Source organism: Centruroides sculpturatus, unplaced genomic scaffold (assembly GCF_000671375.1).
Source record: "Centruroides sculpturatus isolate CEXI.00-Female unplaced genomic scaffold, Cexi_2.0 scaffold384, whole genome shotgun sequence".
NCBI classification, from domain to species: Eukaryota; Metazoa; Arthropoda; class Arachnida; order Scorpiones; family Buthidae; genus Centruroides; species Centruroides sculpturatus.
In genome coordinates, this window is record NW_019384605.1 from 205,414 (window position 1) to 220,723 (window position 15,310).

Here is a 15,310-nt window from a genome sequence, read left to right on the forward strand (position 1 = left end):
GTTAAAAAAATTTAAATTCTGCATCTGCATTTGAATATGATTAGTAAGATACTGTTTTAATGTGATAATCTGAAGATGAGCTTTATAACAAGCTAATAAAGCACTTTCTTTTAAGTTTGAACTTTTATATGGCAATTTTAATAAAAACAGCTTTGTTCATGAGTTTGATTACTTGTATAATTTATTTATTAGAGATAGATTTTGAATCTCCAACAAATCCTCAAATCCCAAGTAAATTTTCAACTATGCCATCCCATTTCTGAATTTGTGGTTCATCAGAAAAACCATATTATGAATCCTTGAACTCAGATTAAGACCATATATTTGACAACTATTTACAATATATACAGCAATACTTCTTGCTTGCTTCTAACAACACATTCTTAGTCCAGGCTTGTTTCTGTTCTTCTAATGGTTACATTGCCTTATATCTAATTTTTAGATTTGTTGGCAGATTAATCCAGAGCTGGACTCTCCTTCGGGTTTACCTTGGTTGGCATACATGTCTCAACTTGTCCAGAATGTTCACTAACTGAATTTTTCCAGAAAACATGTTCCAATGTGTGAAAACTTGAATTCTCTTGTTCCTACTCAATAGGCCACCTTGTCAAATCTTTGTGCTGTTATCATCATTGGAATCTGTCGGATCTTGAAAGATGGCACTATTTTCAATTTATTTGCAGAATTCTTTTTGAAATTTTTATTGAAACAGAAATATAAAGATAGCCAAAAAATGAAAATTGAATATTAAGTATGAATAGTTGATTTATTAATTATAATTATAATATGGGAAAACAATTCTGATATTATAAATTTGCTACTAACATAAACATTAACATGTTATTTTCAATACAGTGTAATGCCAGAATGGAAGATTTCTCTTGCATTATACCATATTTCATCAGTAATTATGATTTCCTTTTATTTAATTCATTGAACATTTTTCAATTCTCTTGATGTACAGTTTTAGATGTATTCACATGGTCACTGATAAGATGACAAAACTTTACTTAACAAAGTTTTATTTTAATTCACACCAAGAATTTTACTTAAAAACTAAAACTTAAACATGGAATTGTGGAACTGAAGCTAAATTAAATATAACAATTCTCTCTTTTCAGCTGTTTGAACCAGCTATTTCTTCTCTATACAGCAATCCAGTTATATAAAGCTATTTTTATTTAACTGTTCAGTTTTCTTCCTTCCTTCCTTGCTTTCTTCATCTTATGTTTTCAAGAACCTTTCAAGAATTAAGCCCTTTCCACAAAAACCTTTATTTGTTTTTAATTTTAGCTTATCTAAACTGATTATATTTTATTCGTGTTAAATTTTATTTACATGTAATGTACATACTGGATAACCATAATATGAATAAAACACAACTTTAACAATCCAGCAAATAAATTATTTTAGTAATATAAAAATGTTTTTGACCATTTTTTAAAGCTCTTCAGTTAATATAAAATAGAACATTAAAATAGAATGTAAATATGAAAATAAGAATTCCAAGATAAAATAAATAATGGAAAATGTAGTTGTTGTCGATAAAATAATATAAACTAAGTTGAAAATGTCACTTAATAAAATAAAATTAAATTAAAATAAACAATGTCCCTTAAAAAACATTAATTCTCATAAAAAGACTGCCATGCGTTAGCTAATGTGTTCGCATGATCATTAAAAAAACGGTCTAAAAGTATAAAAACGTTTTTGACTGTTACTAAAATAATTTATTTGCTGGATTGTTAAAGGTGTATTTTATTCATGTTAAATTTTATACAAGAGTAATCCCAAAAGTAAGGTTTCCTATTTATTTAGAAATACAAAGAAACATTTATTTTCAATAATGTTTACATCATTTTAAAGCTTGAACATTTATTTATTATTCTACATAATTACCATTTTGGTTGATGCATTTTTGTAGACACAGTGGCAGTTTTTATATGTCCATGTCGTGGGACCCATTTTGCACACACCTTCTGATATTGCAACTTTTCTGTTAAAATCTTATGAATGGCTACCTCAGGAATCAAAATACAGAAATTGTCCAGAGTGATCCACCAATTTTCACGCATCGTTTGCTCAACCTTCATGACTGTCTCATTGGAAATTGATGATCTCTCACTTCTTTCTTCGTTGTGAATTTCAGTATGACCAGCTGCAAACTCCCTACACCACTTGCAGATGTTTTTGACATCCATTCATGACTCGTCATACACTTCCATCAATTGGCAATGAATTTCAATTGGTTTAACGTGACATGGTGGCGAGCTGGATTGACATGGGTATACAAAAATGGTCACTGCACCTACAAAAATGCATCAACTGAAATGGCAATTATATAGAAAATAGATAAATGTTCAAGCTTTAAAATGATGTAACATTATTGAAAATAAACGTTTCTTTGTATTTTTTAAAAAATAGGAGACCTTACTTTTGGGATTACCCTCGTATAGGGAAACTGTTAATGTAGCACATTCTATCATTCATGTCTACAGTGTGATAGTAGGATTACATAATTTGAGATCTTATTGTATTTGTTTATCTGATTTTCACAAGAGTGTTGTTTAATATCATATTTATATTAATTATTGAGGTAATTGTGAAGCAGTTGTATAATCTATAATTTCTTTCATAGTTATATAATAATAATAATAATAATAATTTTTATAACATTACTTTCAATTTGATAATTTTCTAGCCTGTTGCTTTGTGGACCGGAAAACAGATATTCAGTTTAATTTTACGACCAAGTAAATGTTATCCAATACTTGCAAATTTACGCGCTAAAGGAAAATCATATACATCAAATGAAGAACTTTGCATAAATGATTCTTGTAAGTATTTTTAAAATTGTAGTAATAATTTTTGTCAATTTAGTTGATGAATTTTGTATTGTGATTATATAATTATTCAGAAAATTGTTTTTTGGGTTCTTTAACTTCTATTACATAAATTAATACTAAAATTTATATTTAATCTGTAAATTATTCTCAATGTTAATGTAATGAAATTATACTTTGACAAATGAAAATGATGTTTAAGGTTCTTTTGCAGTCTTTTAATAAGAAAATAAAAATAGAAGTTTTGTAATTGTGGAGTTATGTTTTGCAAAACTTTCATGAATATGGAAAGGCAAAATATATTGAAAAAGTAAGATTAAAGGAATTGAAAAAATAAAGAATTAAAAGATTAAAATATGTTTTATATGAAGAAATTTTTCTGCTGAATTTCTAATTTATTTTTATTATTTTTTTATGACTTTTATGGTAGATTAATTTATGATTAATTTGCAAGTAACCATAACTGTCAAATTTTTTTTGCAAACAATCTAGTAATTTAATTTCATCTTTATGGCATATCACTTTCTTTGATCTTCTAGATATTTTGCTGATGGAATCTTTTTGTTTAGATTACATTGTTGATTTGTAAGTATAAAAGAAAAACTTTCATGTAATTAAATAATTAAAACTTTCATGTAAAACATAACTCTGACATTCACAATGTTTCTTAATATAAAATAGAATGAATAGTTTTTAACTTTTTCTTATGCTTTCATCCTTTGAAGTTTTAAAATATACTCTTATATCTCAATGAAAATTTTTATTAAGTTTTTATTTGAATTGTAGTAATATCATCCCATTTTTTTAGTTTAAAACCACTGCTTTGCTTTAGATAAAGTAGTGGTTTCCCACTGAGTTGCTGTAACACATTTGGGTATTGCAATGACATTTTAGGGGTGCTGCAAAATGTAGGTGCTAAGCAGTACCATAACACTTACATGTATTACTAAGAGTGTGATAAGCTCAATAACTCTACATTGAAAAAGAAGTGGTAGTACTGCAAATAAAATGCTATTTATGGTGCTACTATTAGAAGCTTGAAAAACACTGAGGTAAAGCTTAAGTGATTAGAAAGAAAATTCATCTAATATAAAAATATTTAGTTCAAGGCTATGGATTTTCAACAGAAATAATATATACTTATATATTACTTTCCTAACTGTTATATGTAACAGAGAGAAAGTATAGTAAAAAAAATGATTCCCCCCTAGATTCTTACATGAACTCAGGACCTTGAAACATTGAAAAATGCAAAAAAAATACAGAAATTTTTTCTTTATGTATTGGTGTTAGTGTGTGTGGAGGGACACGATTTTGTTCATCCTCTTTGAAGCTTAATGTAATAACTCCTGTGCATTTTGTAAAAAATTTCTGAAATTTTGCAGGGAAATTTGTGTTTTGGGTATTGATGCTATTAAATTTTGGTGATTAAAGGTCAAAGGGTGAGGTGATAAAGGGGATCATGTGTCGTATCTTCAGTAGAGTCGGACTTAATGATGATTTTACTTGTTATTAGCATTTACAAATTTTTATAAAACCCATCCCTATCCTCAAAATTAAGTTTTTTGCCATTTTTAATAGTTAAAAATATAAGTTTTTAAAATAAAATTAGGTGTGTCATAACAAATGGTGCCATCAAATGTTGCTGGAAAAGTTAAGTAAACTCATTGCTGGATTTTTAAAATTTAATATTGGTATATTTGTTTGAGATTCCTCACCTGTAGAAAAGTGGTGTTGCACTCTTGATTGAATGCAAGACTTTTTTTATTATTATTAAACACTTTAATTTAACTTGCTTTGAATCATGTCTTCAAGTCTTGGAACTTAAATTTCATCCACTTCTAATTAAGATAAGAATATCCTCAAAGTTTCAGTCTTCTAAGTCCCATGATAATGTGTTTTAGTGATGTCTAAGGAGGTGTCGCCACCCTGCCATCATCCATTCCAAATGTAGAATTTCATCTTGTGTGCATATAAATGTATTGTACTGATGTATATAGTGGAGGCGGTAGCACCTCCATCAGCCTCCACTTCCAATTTTGAAAAACATGATCAATAAAATCATTAAAAAAATTTTTTTAATTTATTGAAATTATTCTTGAGACTTTAAATTAAGAACAATGGCATAAGTACACAAGTTAAAATAACAAGAGAAAATATCTATCACTGTGGTCTAATGGACTTGATTCTCATTAAATTTTTTAAGATAATATATGAATTTCAAACAATAAAATTGTGAGCCTGCAGATTTTTATGGGGCTCTTAAAATCAAAAATTGATGTTAATTGTTTTCAAAATGTAAACATCTTCATTAGAAAAAAATGGAGAGGTAGAAATTAGATCAGAGGTCACCGGTTGTAGTAACAAGTCAGTGGGAAAGTTGACAAGTGGCTGTCAAGATTGCACCATCATCGTCAACAAAGGTCAATCACGTCTTAGATTTCCCACAACAATCATATAAAAGGTGCGAGCCATCGGAAACTCAAGAGTTTGCACACGGAAGTTATATTTGGTCTTATTGGTTCCCCATCTCCCGCATCTCCATGCAACAGATTTGACCTAGTCCTCAGAGAAGACACTGGTAGAAGACATCGACAGCGCCCAATGCTTCCATAAAGAACTGTTATTACCGCATATAGCACTCCTCCAACTTTAGAGATAATTATCAGCAGACTACAAACTCTCTCTCGTAACGGAAGTAGTCATAGCTGTCATAGAGTAGACTAAGCAGTTGTCAATTATAGACTTTGTAATCTTATGTTAATTGCATCTAGCTTATATAACCTAGAGATATATGCATTTAACTCTGTATTTTAGTGTTAGCCGTATAATAAACCTTTATTTCATTATTTGTTAAACCTGTCTCCTGTCACTCCGAACCATGGACACCTTCTGACTTTCTCACCCCCTCGCCCCTCGATAAAAAGCCATCCAAAAGACAAAGTGGGCAAGTTTTACCAACTCGACATGTAAGAGGCAAGTAGGGTATTGATCCTGTGCCCTCGTAATCTCACAAAATATTGTTTGAGAATTTTAAAATTTAGTCTAAAAATATTGCAGGATCCCTTAGGCTTAATATTTTAGCCTAAAATATATAATCACTCAGATAATATATAAATTTATTCATAAATAATATATTTCTCTCTTTTGCTAGTTGTTCTGATACGAAACAGTGAGCTATTGGCTGGTGCCATGGATAAAGGAACATTAGGATCTGGATCTAAAAATAACATATTTTACATACTTTTAAGAGACTATGGAGAAAGATATGCTGCTGATGCTATGTGGAGATTAGCAAGAATTACTTCATATTTTCTTGGTAAGTTGATATAGTCAAATTTTCTTCATTTTATTATTTTAAGGAAACACATAAACAAATATTGCACTAATCTTCAGCATGTTTCCAGCAATTTGATATAATAAGAAGCAAATGTTGTGTGTTTAAAAGAAGTTCCAGCTGTAGAGAATATATTTTATATTGTAAAGAAATTTGTTATTGTATTTAAAATATGAGAATTGATGCAAATTGTACTAAAATGTCTAAAAATATATAAAAAGTAAAATACTGTCAATATGATTAAAAAAAATATCATACTACCGTATTACTTGGAATTTAAGTTGCAGTAGGAATTTAAAATTGGAAAAAATAATAAAAAATAAAAATGATTTTNGATTTTTGGAACTAAATTTTTTTTTACAAAATTATATTTTTCATATTCTAGAAAATATTCTTCTTATAAGATTTAATTTAAAATATGAAATTACAGATTACATTAACATACATTAGACTCTTGCTAATCTAGCCATTTCTTGCACAGAAAGATATGCTGGAATACTGAGAACGTATGAACCAAAAGACAGTGAATAATGACACTATTCTTTGCTGATTCTGTTTGGAAGCAGACAGGCAAATAATATAGCATGCTATCATTCAATACTGTACACAAATAAACAGGATGTGTGATATGATTGACATTTTCATGAAAACAGAAGCACATAGGTGATCACATTGGAGGGTATGCTAGATAATTAAGAGGCCANTATATGATTTGCATCAATTGCAGGATATCTTTACTTTTTTAGGCACTGAGAATGAATTTCTGCCTTTATTACACTGAAATAACTTTTCCTTCATGGCTCTCCAATGATGCTCGTTCTTTTTGTCAACCGTAAATCTTTTACAGACTGCATGATTTCCAATTTCTTCAGTACACAATATAACTTTTCTTTTGAATTCAGCATCACATGTAAACTGTTTTTCCATTATTAGTGAGTATGGATAATAAAAAAAAACTTAAAATTTGTTTCTACACAGTTGCTATCAAACTGCAACTGGATTAAATCAGAAAAGTGCAAATGGGGAACCACCGAATAAGCTGCTATCAGTGATGGTAATGTAATATTATGCTCATGCAGAGTGTAAAGCAAAGACTCAATTGTTGGGGAGTGGGAGATCAACAGAAATAAGAAGTTAACATACAGTTTAACCTGATTATAACGTCATTGGATGTAATGACAACCCTAATATAACATCAAATTTTTATCGGTCTCATGATTTTGCTATACTAGATAATGTTAAAAAACTCACTGTAATGACATAAAACCTTGTTTTAATGTCATATTTAAAGCACTCCCAGATTTACAAAATTAGATTATGAATTTTATTTAACAAAAAAAATACAGTACATGTTCTCTGTGTTCAGTTTCTAGGATCAGAGTCCACTTCCTAGAACAACTGTGGATGGGTACTCTCACCACCTGACTTCGGTGGGTGAGGTTCATCACATCTTTAAAGGACATTGACGATTGGTTAGTCTGCATAGTTACTCGTGTTATTTTATACAGATGCAGATATTGTTGAGCAAATTAAATCTTCAGATGAAAAAAATAAGGATGATGAAGATAAAACATCAGACAGAGAAAATGAAGTGCCATCAACCAGGGAAGCATGTAATGCAATAAGATTATTGAAAATGTTTTACAGATCTCAGAAAACTTCATAAAAAATAATGAATAGTGTATGATTTAGAAAATGACATTGATAATCAATTGTTAGGTGAAAAACACCTACAATCTAAAATAACTGACTTTTTTAAGTGAATATTGTTATTGTGTCTTTTTAATTGGCATACATTAGTTTAACTTTTTGTTGCCTTTTGATTCAACATTATTCTTAAAACCATAAGTGCCACCATTATTGAAACTTAAGACAAATAGAAATTTCATATAAAAGGTAATTTTTGAAATTTTTAATTACATCAATGTAAACTTAGATATAATAATGTAAATAAAGTTGATTTAAACATTTAGTTTGCACTTTTATACATACGATAAAAAAAATTTTTATTACCATAATAGATATAGTATACTGTATTACCATTAAGAAATAATTTTATGGTAATACATACGATGTTAAATTAGAATGGATTTTATAGTAGATTCTTAAACACACTTGGTACTTTTTATGGCACTGAAATGACCCTGCAGATAATGACACTTGGTTATAACATCAAAAAATTGCTGGTCCCATGGATGATGTTATAATCGGGTTAAACTGTATTTGCTTTGAATTTAACAATTAATTGCTCCATCTTAATTTATGTCTTTGGAAGTAGATTGGAAATAGAAACTGCTACTAAAAGAAATAACATTAATCTAGAATTACAAAAATTTTTTTAAATATTTGTTTTCATAAAAAATTATGTTTTAAATATTATTTTTAGGTGTAATTTAAGTGTATTTACAGATGCTTAATGGAAAAAGGTGTTTGAATGATGTTATAAAATAAACATCATTCAATATTAATGAAATAAAAATAATAAAGTTAAATGTGTACATACACTATTTTTATATCACAATACATTATATAAAGTCATTTTGTTAAATTTTCATATCCAAAATATGAAAATATTTTGGATATGAAAATTTAACAAAATATACCCATTATTTTTTCTACTCAAGAACGCAGTTGATGTTAAGTGAGAAAACTGTTCATCATAAAGTTGAAAGATATCAATACTTGAATCAAAAAATATTTTAATCTTTTGTAACAATTATTAACCTTTTATTTCCCGGGCTTTAGTTTTTATAACATGCCCCAGAAGGAGAGGCTCAGAAACATATTTCACAGATTTACATTCACCTTTATATGGTTATTCTGGAGCACTAAAAGATACCTGCTATAAAGTTATATATCCCACTTCTGTGTTTTGTTTAAGAAAATCATGATTTTAGGTCATGACTATGGATTGCTTTCAGATCTGGGAAATCAATAGATATTGAAAAAACAAGTATAGATGCTCCCCTACTTACAAAACGTTTAGGTTTCTGAGATTTTATCATAAGTCAAAAACTAATCTAGAAAGTATATTTGTGCACTGAATAACCACATATTGTTAATGTTTGATCCTTCACTGTACTTAATAGAATACCTTATGCTTTACCTGCTTGCTACTGCTTAGTAGCAGGTGTTTCAAATGTGGTTTTTTTCACCTAAGACACTTAGTTTTATAATTTAGTTTCCAAGATAATAGAGCATCACTCATCTCCAATGTTAGATTTACTATTACAATTTGGATGCATTTTTGTAGCACTAATCGTAAAAGTTTATAAAAATTGAAAACAATTGGGAAAACTGCTGTCACACCAACATTACCAACTTGATACCACCTCACCAGCAGCAATGAAACATCAGAATTTGTGTAAAAGTTAAAAATGGCAATACATAATAAAAATAAATCTACATTAATTATTTATTACTGGCTAAAAAGTGACTTCAAAACCCCAAAGCCAGCAAAAGAAGTTCAGAATCTGTGCAAAAATAAATTTTTTTAAAGTTTAAGACCTATGGTCAAATTGTTCATAAGTCTGAATGTTCATAATTTGAACATTTGTAAGTAGGAGAGTTCCTGTAGTTTTCATATCTATACATTGAACATTTCTTAGTCAGTAAGCAGTAGAGTTGTTGCAGGAAGTATAGTATACTTGCATATAGATTCTATACTTGTGTGTTTGCCGACTATGTTCCTAATTATACTCTTTGTTTGTAAGTACATTATTTGGCTGAAAATATTAGATCAAGTATAGGTTCCATGTATGAGTGCACTAGGTTTTGCAAAAACTTCTACTTACAATTAAATATTTGAGGTATTTCAAGTTTAGTTGAAATAAAAAAGTGTTAATTTTTTCAAAAACAATAACATATATATATATATATATACATAAAAATTGGTACCTATTGCTTTATAAGAGATATATTTGAGTGTCTCAGAGTATGCTAGTGCTTTTTAGTGCTGGTCTAAATCCATGAAATACATTTATGAGGCTCCTCTTGTTGCTAAAAAATTTTCATATATAAATAATTTTACTTGAAAATTAAATAAAATCACATTGTCATTATTTACAATAAGATAAGAACACTTAATGATTCTCATCTCATTAAAGGTATTGTATCATCATATTTTATGGGCTTGTCATAAAACTAAAAACAGAACCATAAAATTTTGAGTTTTTTGCAAAGCATATTTATTAAAATTCCTTAAATATATAATATTTTAGCATAAAATCTATAAAAAGGCAACTATTTTTTTGTCTTATATGCAGAACATATTTACTATTGGCAATAGGCAAAAAAATAAAGCTACAGGATCAAGTTTTATTTACAATATTTTTCAAAAGAATTTAAATGTGTAAATTTATCAATTTTATATAATTTATAAATTGAGAAGTTGTGAAACTTCTCAATTTATAAATTATATAAAATTTACTTTCTTATATTTAGTTATTCTAAAATTGTAGAAATAAGATATTTAAAAATTAATTTCAATAACGTTTTCATTTACAGCAAATCGTGGCTTTTCAATTGGAATTGGAGATGTAACTCCTGGTGTTGGACTTTTAAAAGCAAAACATAATCTGCTTGATGCTGGGTAAATGAAATATTCAAATATTTTCAGATATAGTTGATGATAATTAAGTAATGAAGATTGTTCTATTTAATTCTTGAAATTAAAAACCCTATTACTTACTTAAACACAAACTTTCATTGATTACAAAAATAATATGCATGTCTTTCATTTATCAGATCTTCCAAATTTTGACTATAAAATTTCATTTTAACTGTTAAGAAATTTATCAAATATACTTAAAAATTTACATGATTTCAAATAATTAATTATTTCTGGTTTTATGTTTAATTTTAATTTTTTAGCTCTTTTATGTTAGTGAATAGAAGAAATACATATATTTTATGTTTCTCTTACTGATAATTTTTTTAAGAAATAAAACAAAAGAAAATGATAATTGTATTATTTCTTTTATTTTATTTAAGTTGATTTTGATGGTTCATATTATTATATCTAATAAATGTTATTTGTATATTTATAATAAAATTACATTCTTGGTTATAAAACTATTATTCTGTAAACAAGAATTATGTTTTTTGTTATTTTGTTTAGAGATTTAAGATTAAATATATAAAAAAGGTCTTAATGACTTGAAATTTGAAATTGAACTAATTTTGGGATCCAATAAGTGCAGGTAAATAGAATGTGGTATTGCTTACAACATGGGGTATGAGGTTGGATCCTAATTTTGATGTCATGCTTTTTGTGTGTAAGTTTTGTGTTGCAATTCAACTAAATATTAGTTTGGTTTTTCAGCTTTAACATTTTGCTTTTTAGCTTTGAATTTCAATGGTTTCCATGTACATATCAAATAGTACTCCTTCAGACTGCCATTGCAATTCAACTAAATTAACTATTTAATGCTGAAATTATTGGTCTTTGTATGACATTAGTTCTTTTAACATAATTCACATTTTTATAATATTTTTTAAAAATGGATTTATATAATAATATGTATTTACAGTAGAGCGTCAATTATCCGAAAGTCAATTATCCGAAACGTCAATTATCCAAAAGAATTCCAGTTGGCAAATTTAAATTTTTGCCAGTGCTGTGGTGCTACAATCTTTGGCTATGTCTTGGGCTACTCAAATATTTTNTACGGGGTGATCAATTATAAAATTTACAGTAAAAAAAAATATTAAAGGATACCAAATTTATAGATGACACGTGCAGAAAATTTTCTATTATACAGGAAACAATATTACTTTACACCTGGATGCACATGCAAATAACTTACATACACACAATAAAATGACAAATGCTAAAGTTTGCATTACAAATGCACATCATTATAACTCAGTTATATATTATAGACATTATTAGAAAGTAATACATACTATGACAGTATTGTAAATACAGTTTAAACAATCTACAATCTTACAGTTTGGAATTATTCATTCATTTATTCATAAACAAAATGAAATTTTATTCATTATAGACATATTCATAACAAACATAATATATATAAAAACTACATTGGAAAAGNACAAAAATTCAACGCAAAGCGACACGCAACAGAGAAAAATTTCAACATGGGATAGGTTAATATATTTTTTCATACATAATCAGTTATCCGAAATATCGATTTTCCGAACAACTCCAGTCCCCAATTGATTCGGATAATCGACGCTCTACTGTATTTGTCTTTTGAGTAAACTTTAGTCATTTTTACTTAGTACGTGATTTTTTTAATAAGGTAAACTTTTAAAGATTATAAATTTTTAATTATTTGTTACCATTTTCTGTATCTAATTATCAAACCTGTTTTGTTTCAAAAATGATTCATTCAGTTTTATGTGTTATTTGTTCTCAAGAAACAAAGTGTCTAGCAATACTCCCCTCTGACCTCCATGTTCTGTATTCTCTTCATTATTTGCTATCAACCATATCATTGATTTGGATTTAAATTCTATTTTGAGTAATTTTTAATTTTGATTCTTAATATAATTTGATAAACACAGAATTTTGTACCTTTACACCCATGTTATATCATGTGCCAAGTGTGTATCATAAAAAGATCTTGTAATAATTTTATTATAGATATATCTGAATTAAACATTGCACTTTTTGACTTTGAAAAATCTTATTTTTTGTTAGTGTTCTATTTAACAATTTCAATTTATATTTGAAAACATTTTTCTGCTTAATAAAAATACTACTGACCAAAAAAAATGTTTATAATGTAATTGGACAAAATTATGTTGTGAATATAGTGCTATAAATGCAAAATTAAAGTCGTTAAAATGTTTTATTCGATTTGTCAAAATTTTTAAGCCATGTTTTTACATAATGCTATTAAAGAATGCAGTTAAGAATTACAATTATCTTTTAATCATATGAAACAGATGAACTAATACAAAGATAAATTAATTATTTTATAATTACTTAATTACTACTATTTGTTTTATCAGTCTTTTTGGTATATAAATAGAAAATTGTTAATGTATATATCTGAAATCCAATTTACTTTTAAGATTAGTGAAGTTTTTCTTTAAATAGACCAATTCATGAGTATGATCTCTTGCATTGAAAAACAAGTGCAAGAGATCATACTTCTTAAATTGTTTTTCATTCTATGATTTTAATGTTGTAATATGACATTATTACTATCACATTTGATCAATTGTAAGTATACAATGTATTATCTGGTTATTTATAATGTAATATTATTATATATAATATTTGTTTATTCTATATTATTTGTACCCTGACACAAAATTTTATATTAAAAAATAATAATTTACAATTATTTATAAGTGTTATGGCTAATATAAATTATTACATTTACAAATCTAAGTTTAAAATTTTGTGACCTAAAAAATTACTTAAAATATTTTAAATAATAAGTTTAATAAATTTTTAGTGTGTATTATATTTAAAGAATTTAAAAATAAGATTTTTTTTAAAGTTATGCTAAATGTGATGAATACATTCAAAATTTAAAAGAAGGCAAATTACAAGCACAGCCAGGATGTACAGAAGAAGAAACTTTAGAGGTATATAATAATAATAATTTTTAGTTTTATAAACATTGTTTATTTTTAAATTTAAACTTAAATAAGTGTATATTATTCTGATACAATAATATACTAATTTATTATTATATGTAATAAATGAAATCAAATGTAATATTAATACATAAGTGATTATTAATTTCATCTCATTAAAAAAATTTTAAAAAGTGTACTTTTGAGTTATAGATGATGTAATTTAGATTAGTTAGATATATATTCAGGTTAAAATGGAAAATAAATAAATTAATTTTACAATATATACAAAGGAATTAGAAAAAAATCAAATATTTTGTATTACATTCCAAATTTCTGTTTCATAAAAGCTATTTATAATATTTAACAGAAAAAATTACAATATAAACTGCAACATCAATAATATTAATACCTGTACTAACTATTATGAAATCAAAAATGTACAGTATATATAACAACAAACTCATAATAAATGTTTTCAGCAACTTTTAGCACCATTATCAAGTTAGAATTCAAAGTCTATAATAGAAAACAGTTGCATATATTGATATTTGTGACATCAAAAAACATTAAACTTAAATATGTTTCAAATAAGATATTTAAAAACACATTTTGACTAAAATAACAATGGTTATGTATATAATTATAACTAAATTATAAACAACAACTAATAAGAAGTCATAAAGCTTAAAAATAACAACAATAACATTTCTTAATTAAACAGACAATAAATGCAGTATCTGAAATAATGATTGAATTTATTCTGTAATATTTTTTTATTGAATATTCAGATTTTTGGATTTGCGAAATTTACATTTTAACTACAATAAATCTATAATTTAGTTAAAAAAAAATATTTTTGATTAAAAATAATTAATTGATGAAATATTTTAGGCTGTAATTTTAAAAGAATTATCAGTGATTCGAGATCATGCTGGTAAATCTTGTCTGAAGGAATTACCAAAAAGTAACAGTCCATTGATTATGGCTCTTTGTGGATCTAAAGGTTTGTTATTCATAAAATTTAAATAAGTAACTAATTTGATAAATTTTTTTATTTCAAAAATATATTTTATATGTATTTATTCATAAGATAGATTATTTTTGGTACTTTAAATTGAATTCTGGATAAAAAAATTTATGTACTTTGAAATAAAACATTTTATTATAGAATTTTGTAATTTTAAAATTTATTTCACATGCATGTGAATTATATTTTTCATATTCTAGAAAATATTCTTCNGAGAAAAATTTCAACATGGGATAGGTTAATATATTTTTTCATACATAATCAGTTATCCGAAATATCGATTTTCCGAACAACTCCAGTCCCCAATTGATTCGGATAATCGACGCTCTACTGTATTTGTCTTTTGAGTAAACTTTAGTCATTTTTACTTAGTACGTGATTTTTTTAATAAGGTAAACTTTTAAAGATTATAAATTTTTAATTATTTGTTACCATTTTCTGTATCTAATTATCAAACCTGTTTTGTTTCAAAAATGATTCATTCAGTTTTATGTGTTATTTGTTCTCAAGAAACAAAGTGTCTAGCAATACTCCCCTCTGACC

The 15,310-nt window shown here is 26.6% G+C and overlaps 1 protein-coding gene across 1 annotated transcript in view; it reads left to right on the top strand.

Moving 5' to 3' along the window:
- Positions 1-15,310, top strand: part of LOC111625146 (DNA-directed RNA polymerase III subunit RPC1-like) — a 68,801-nt gene that overhangs the window by 13,393 nt on the left and 40,098 nt on the right. The window contains 5 exon segments of the mRNA XM_023368191.1: positions 2,702-2,837; positions 5,998-6,162; positions 10,687-10,771; positions 13,659-13,746; positions 14,632-14,743. Of these exon segments, the coding sequence (XP_023223959.1) occupies positions 2,702-2,837; positions 5,998-6,162; positions 10,687-10,771; positions 13,659-13,746; positions 14,632-14,743 (586 nt within the window).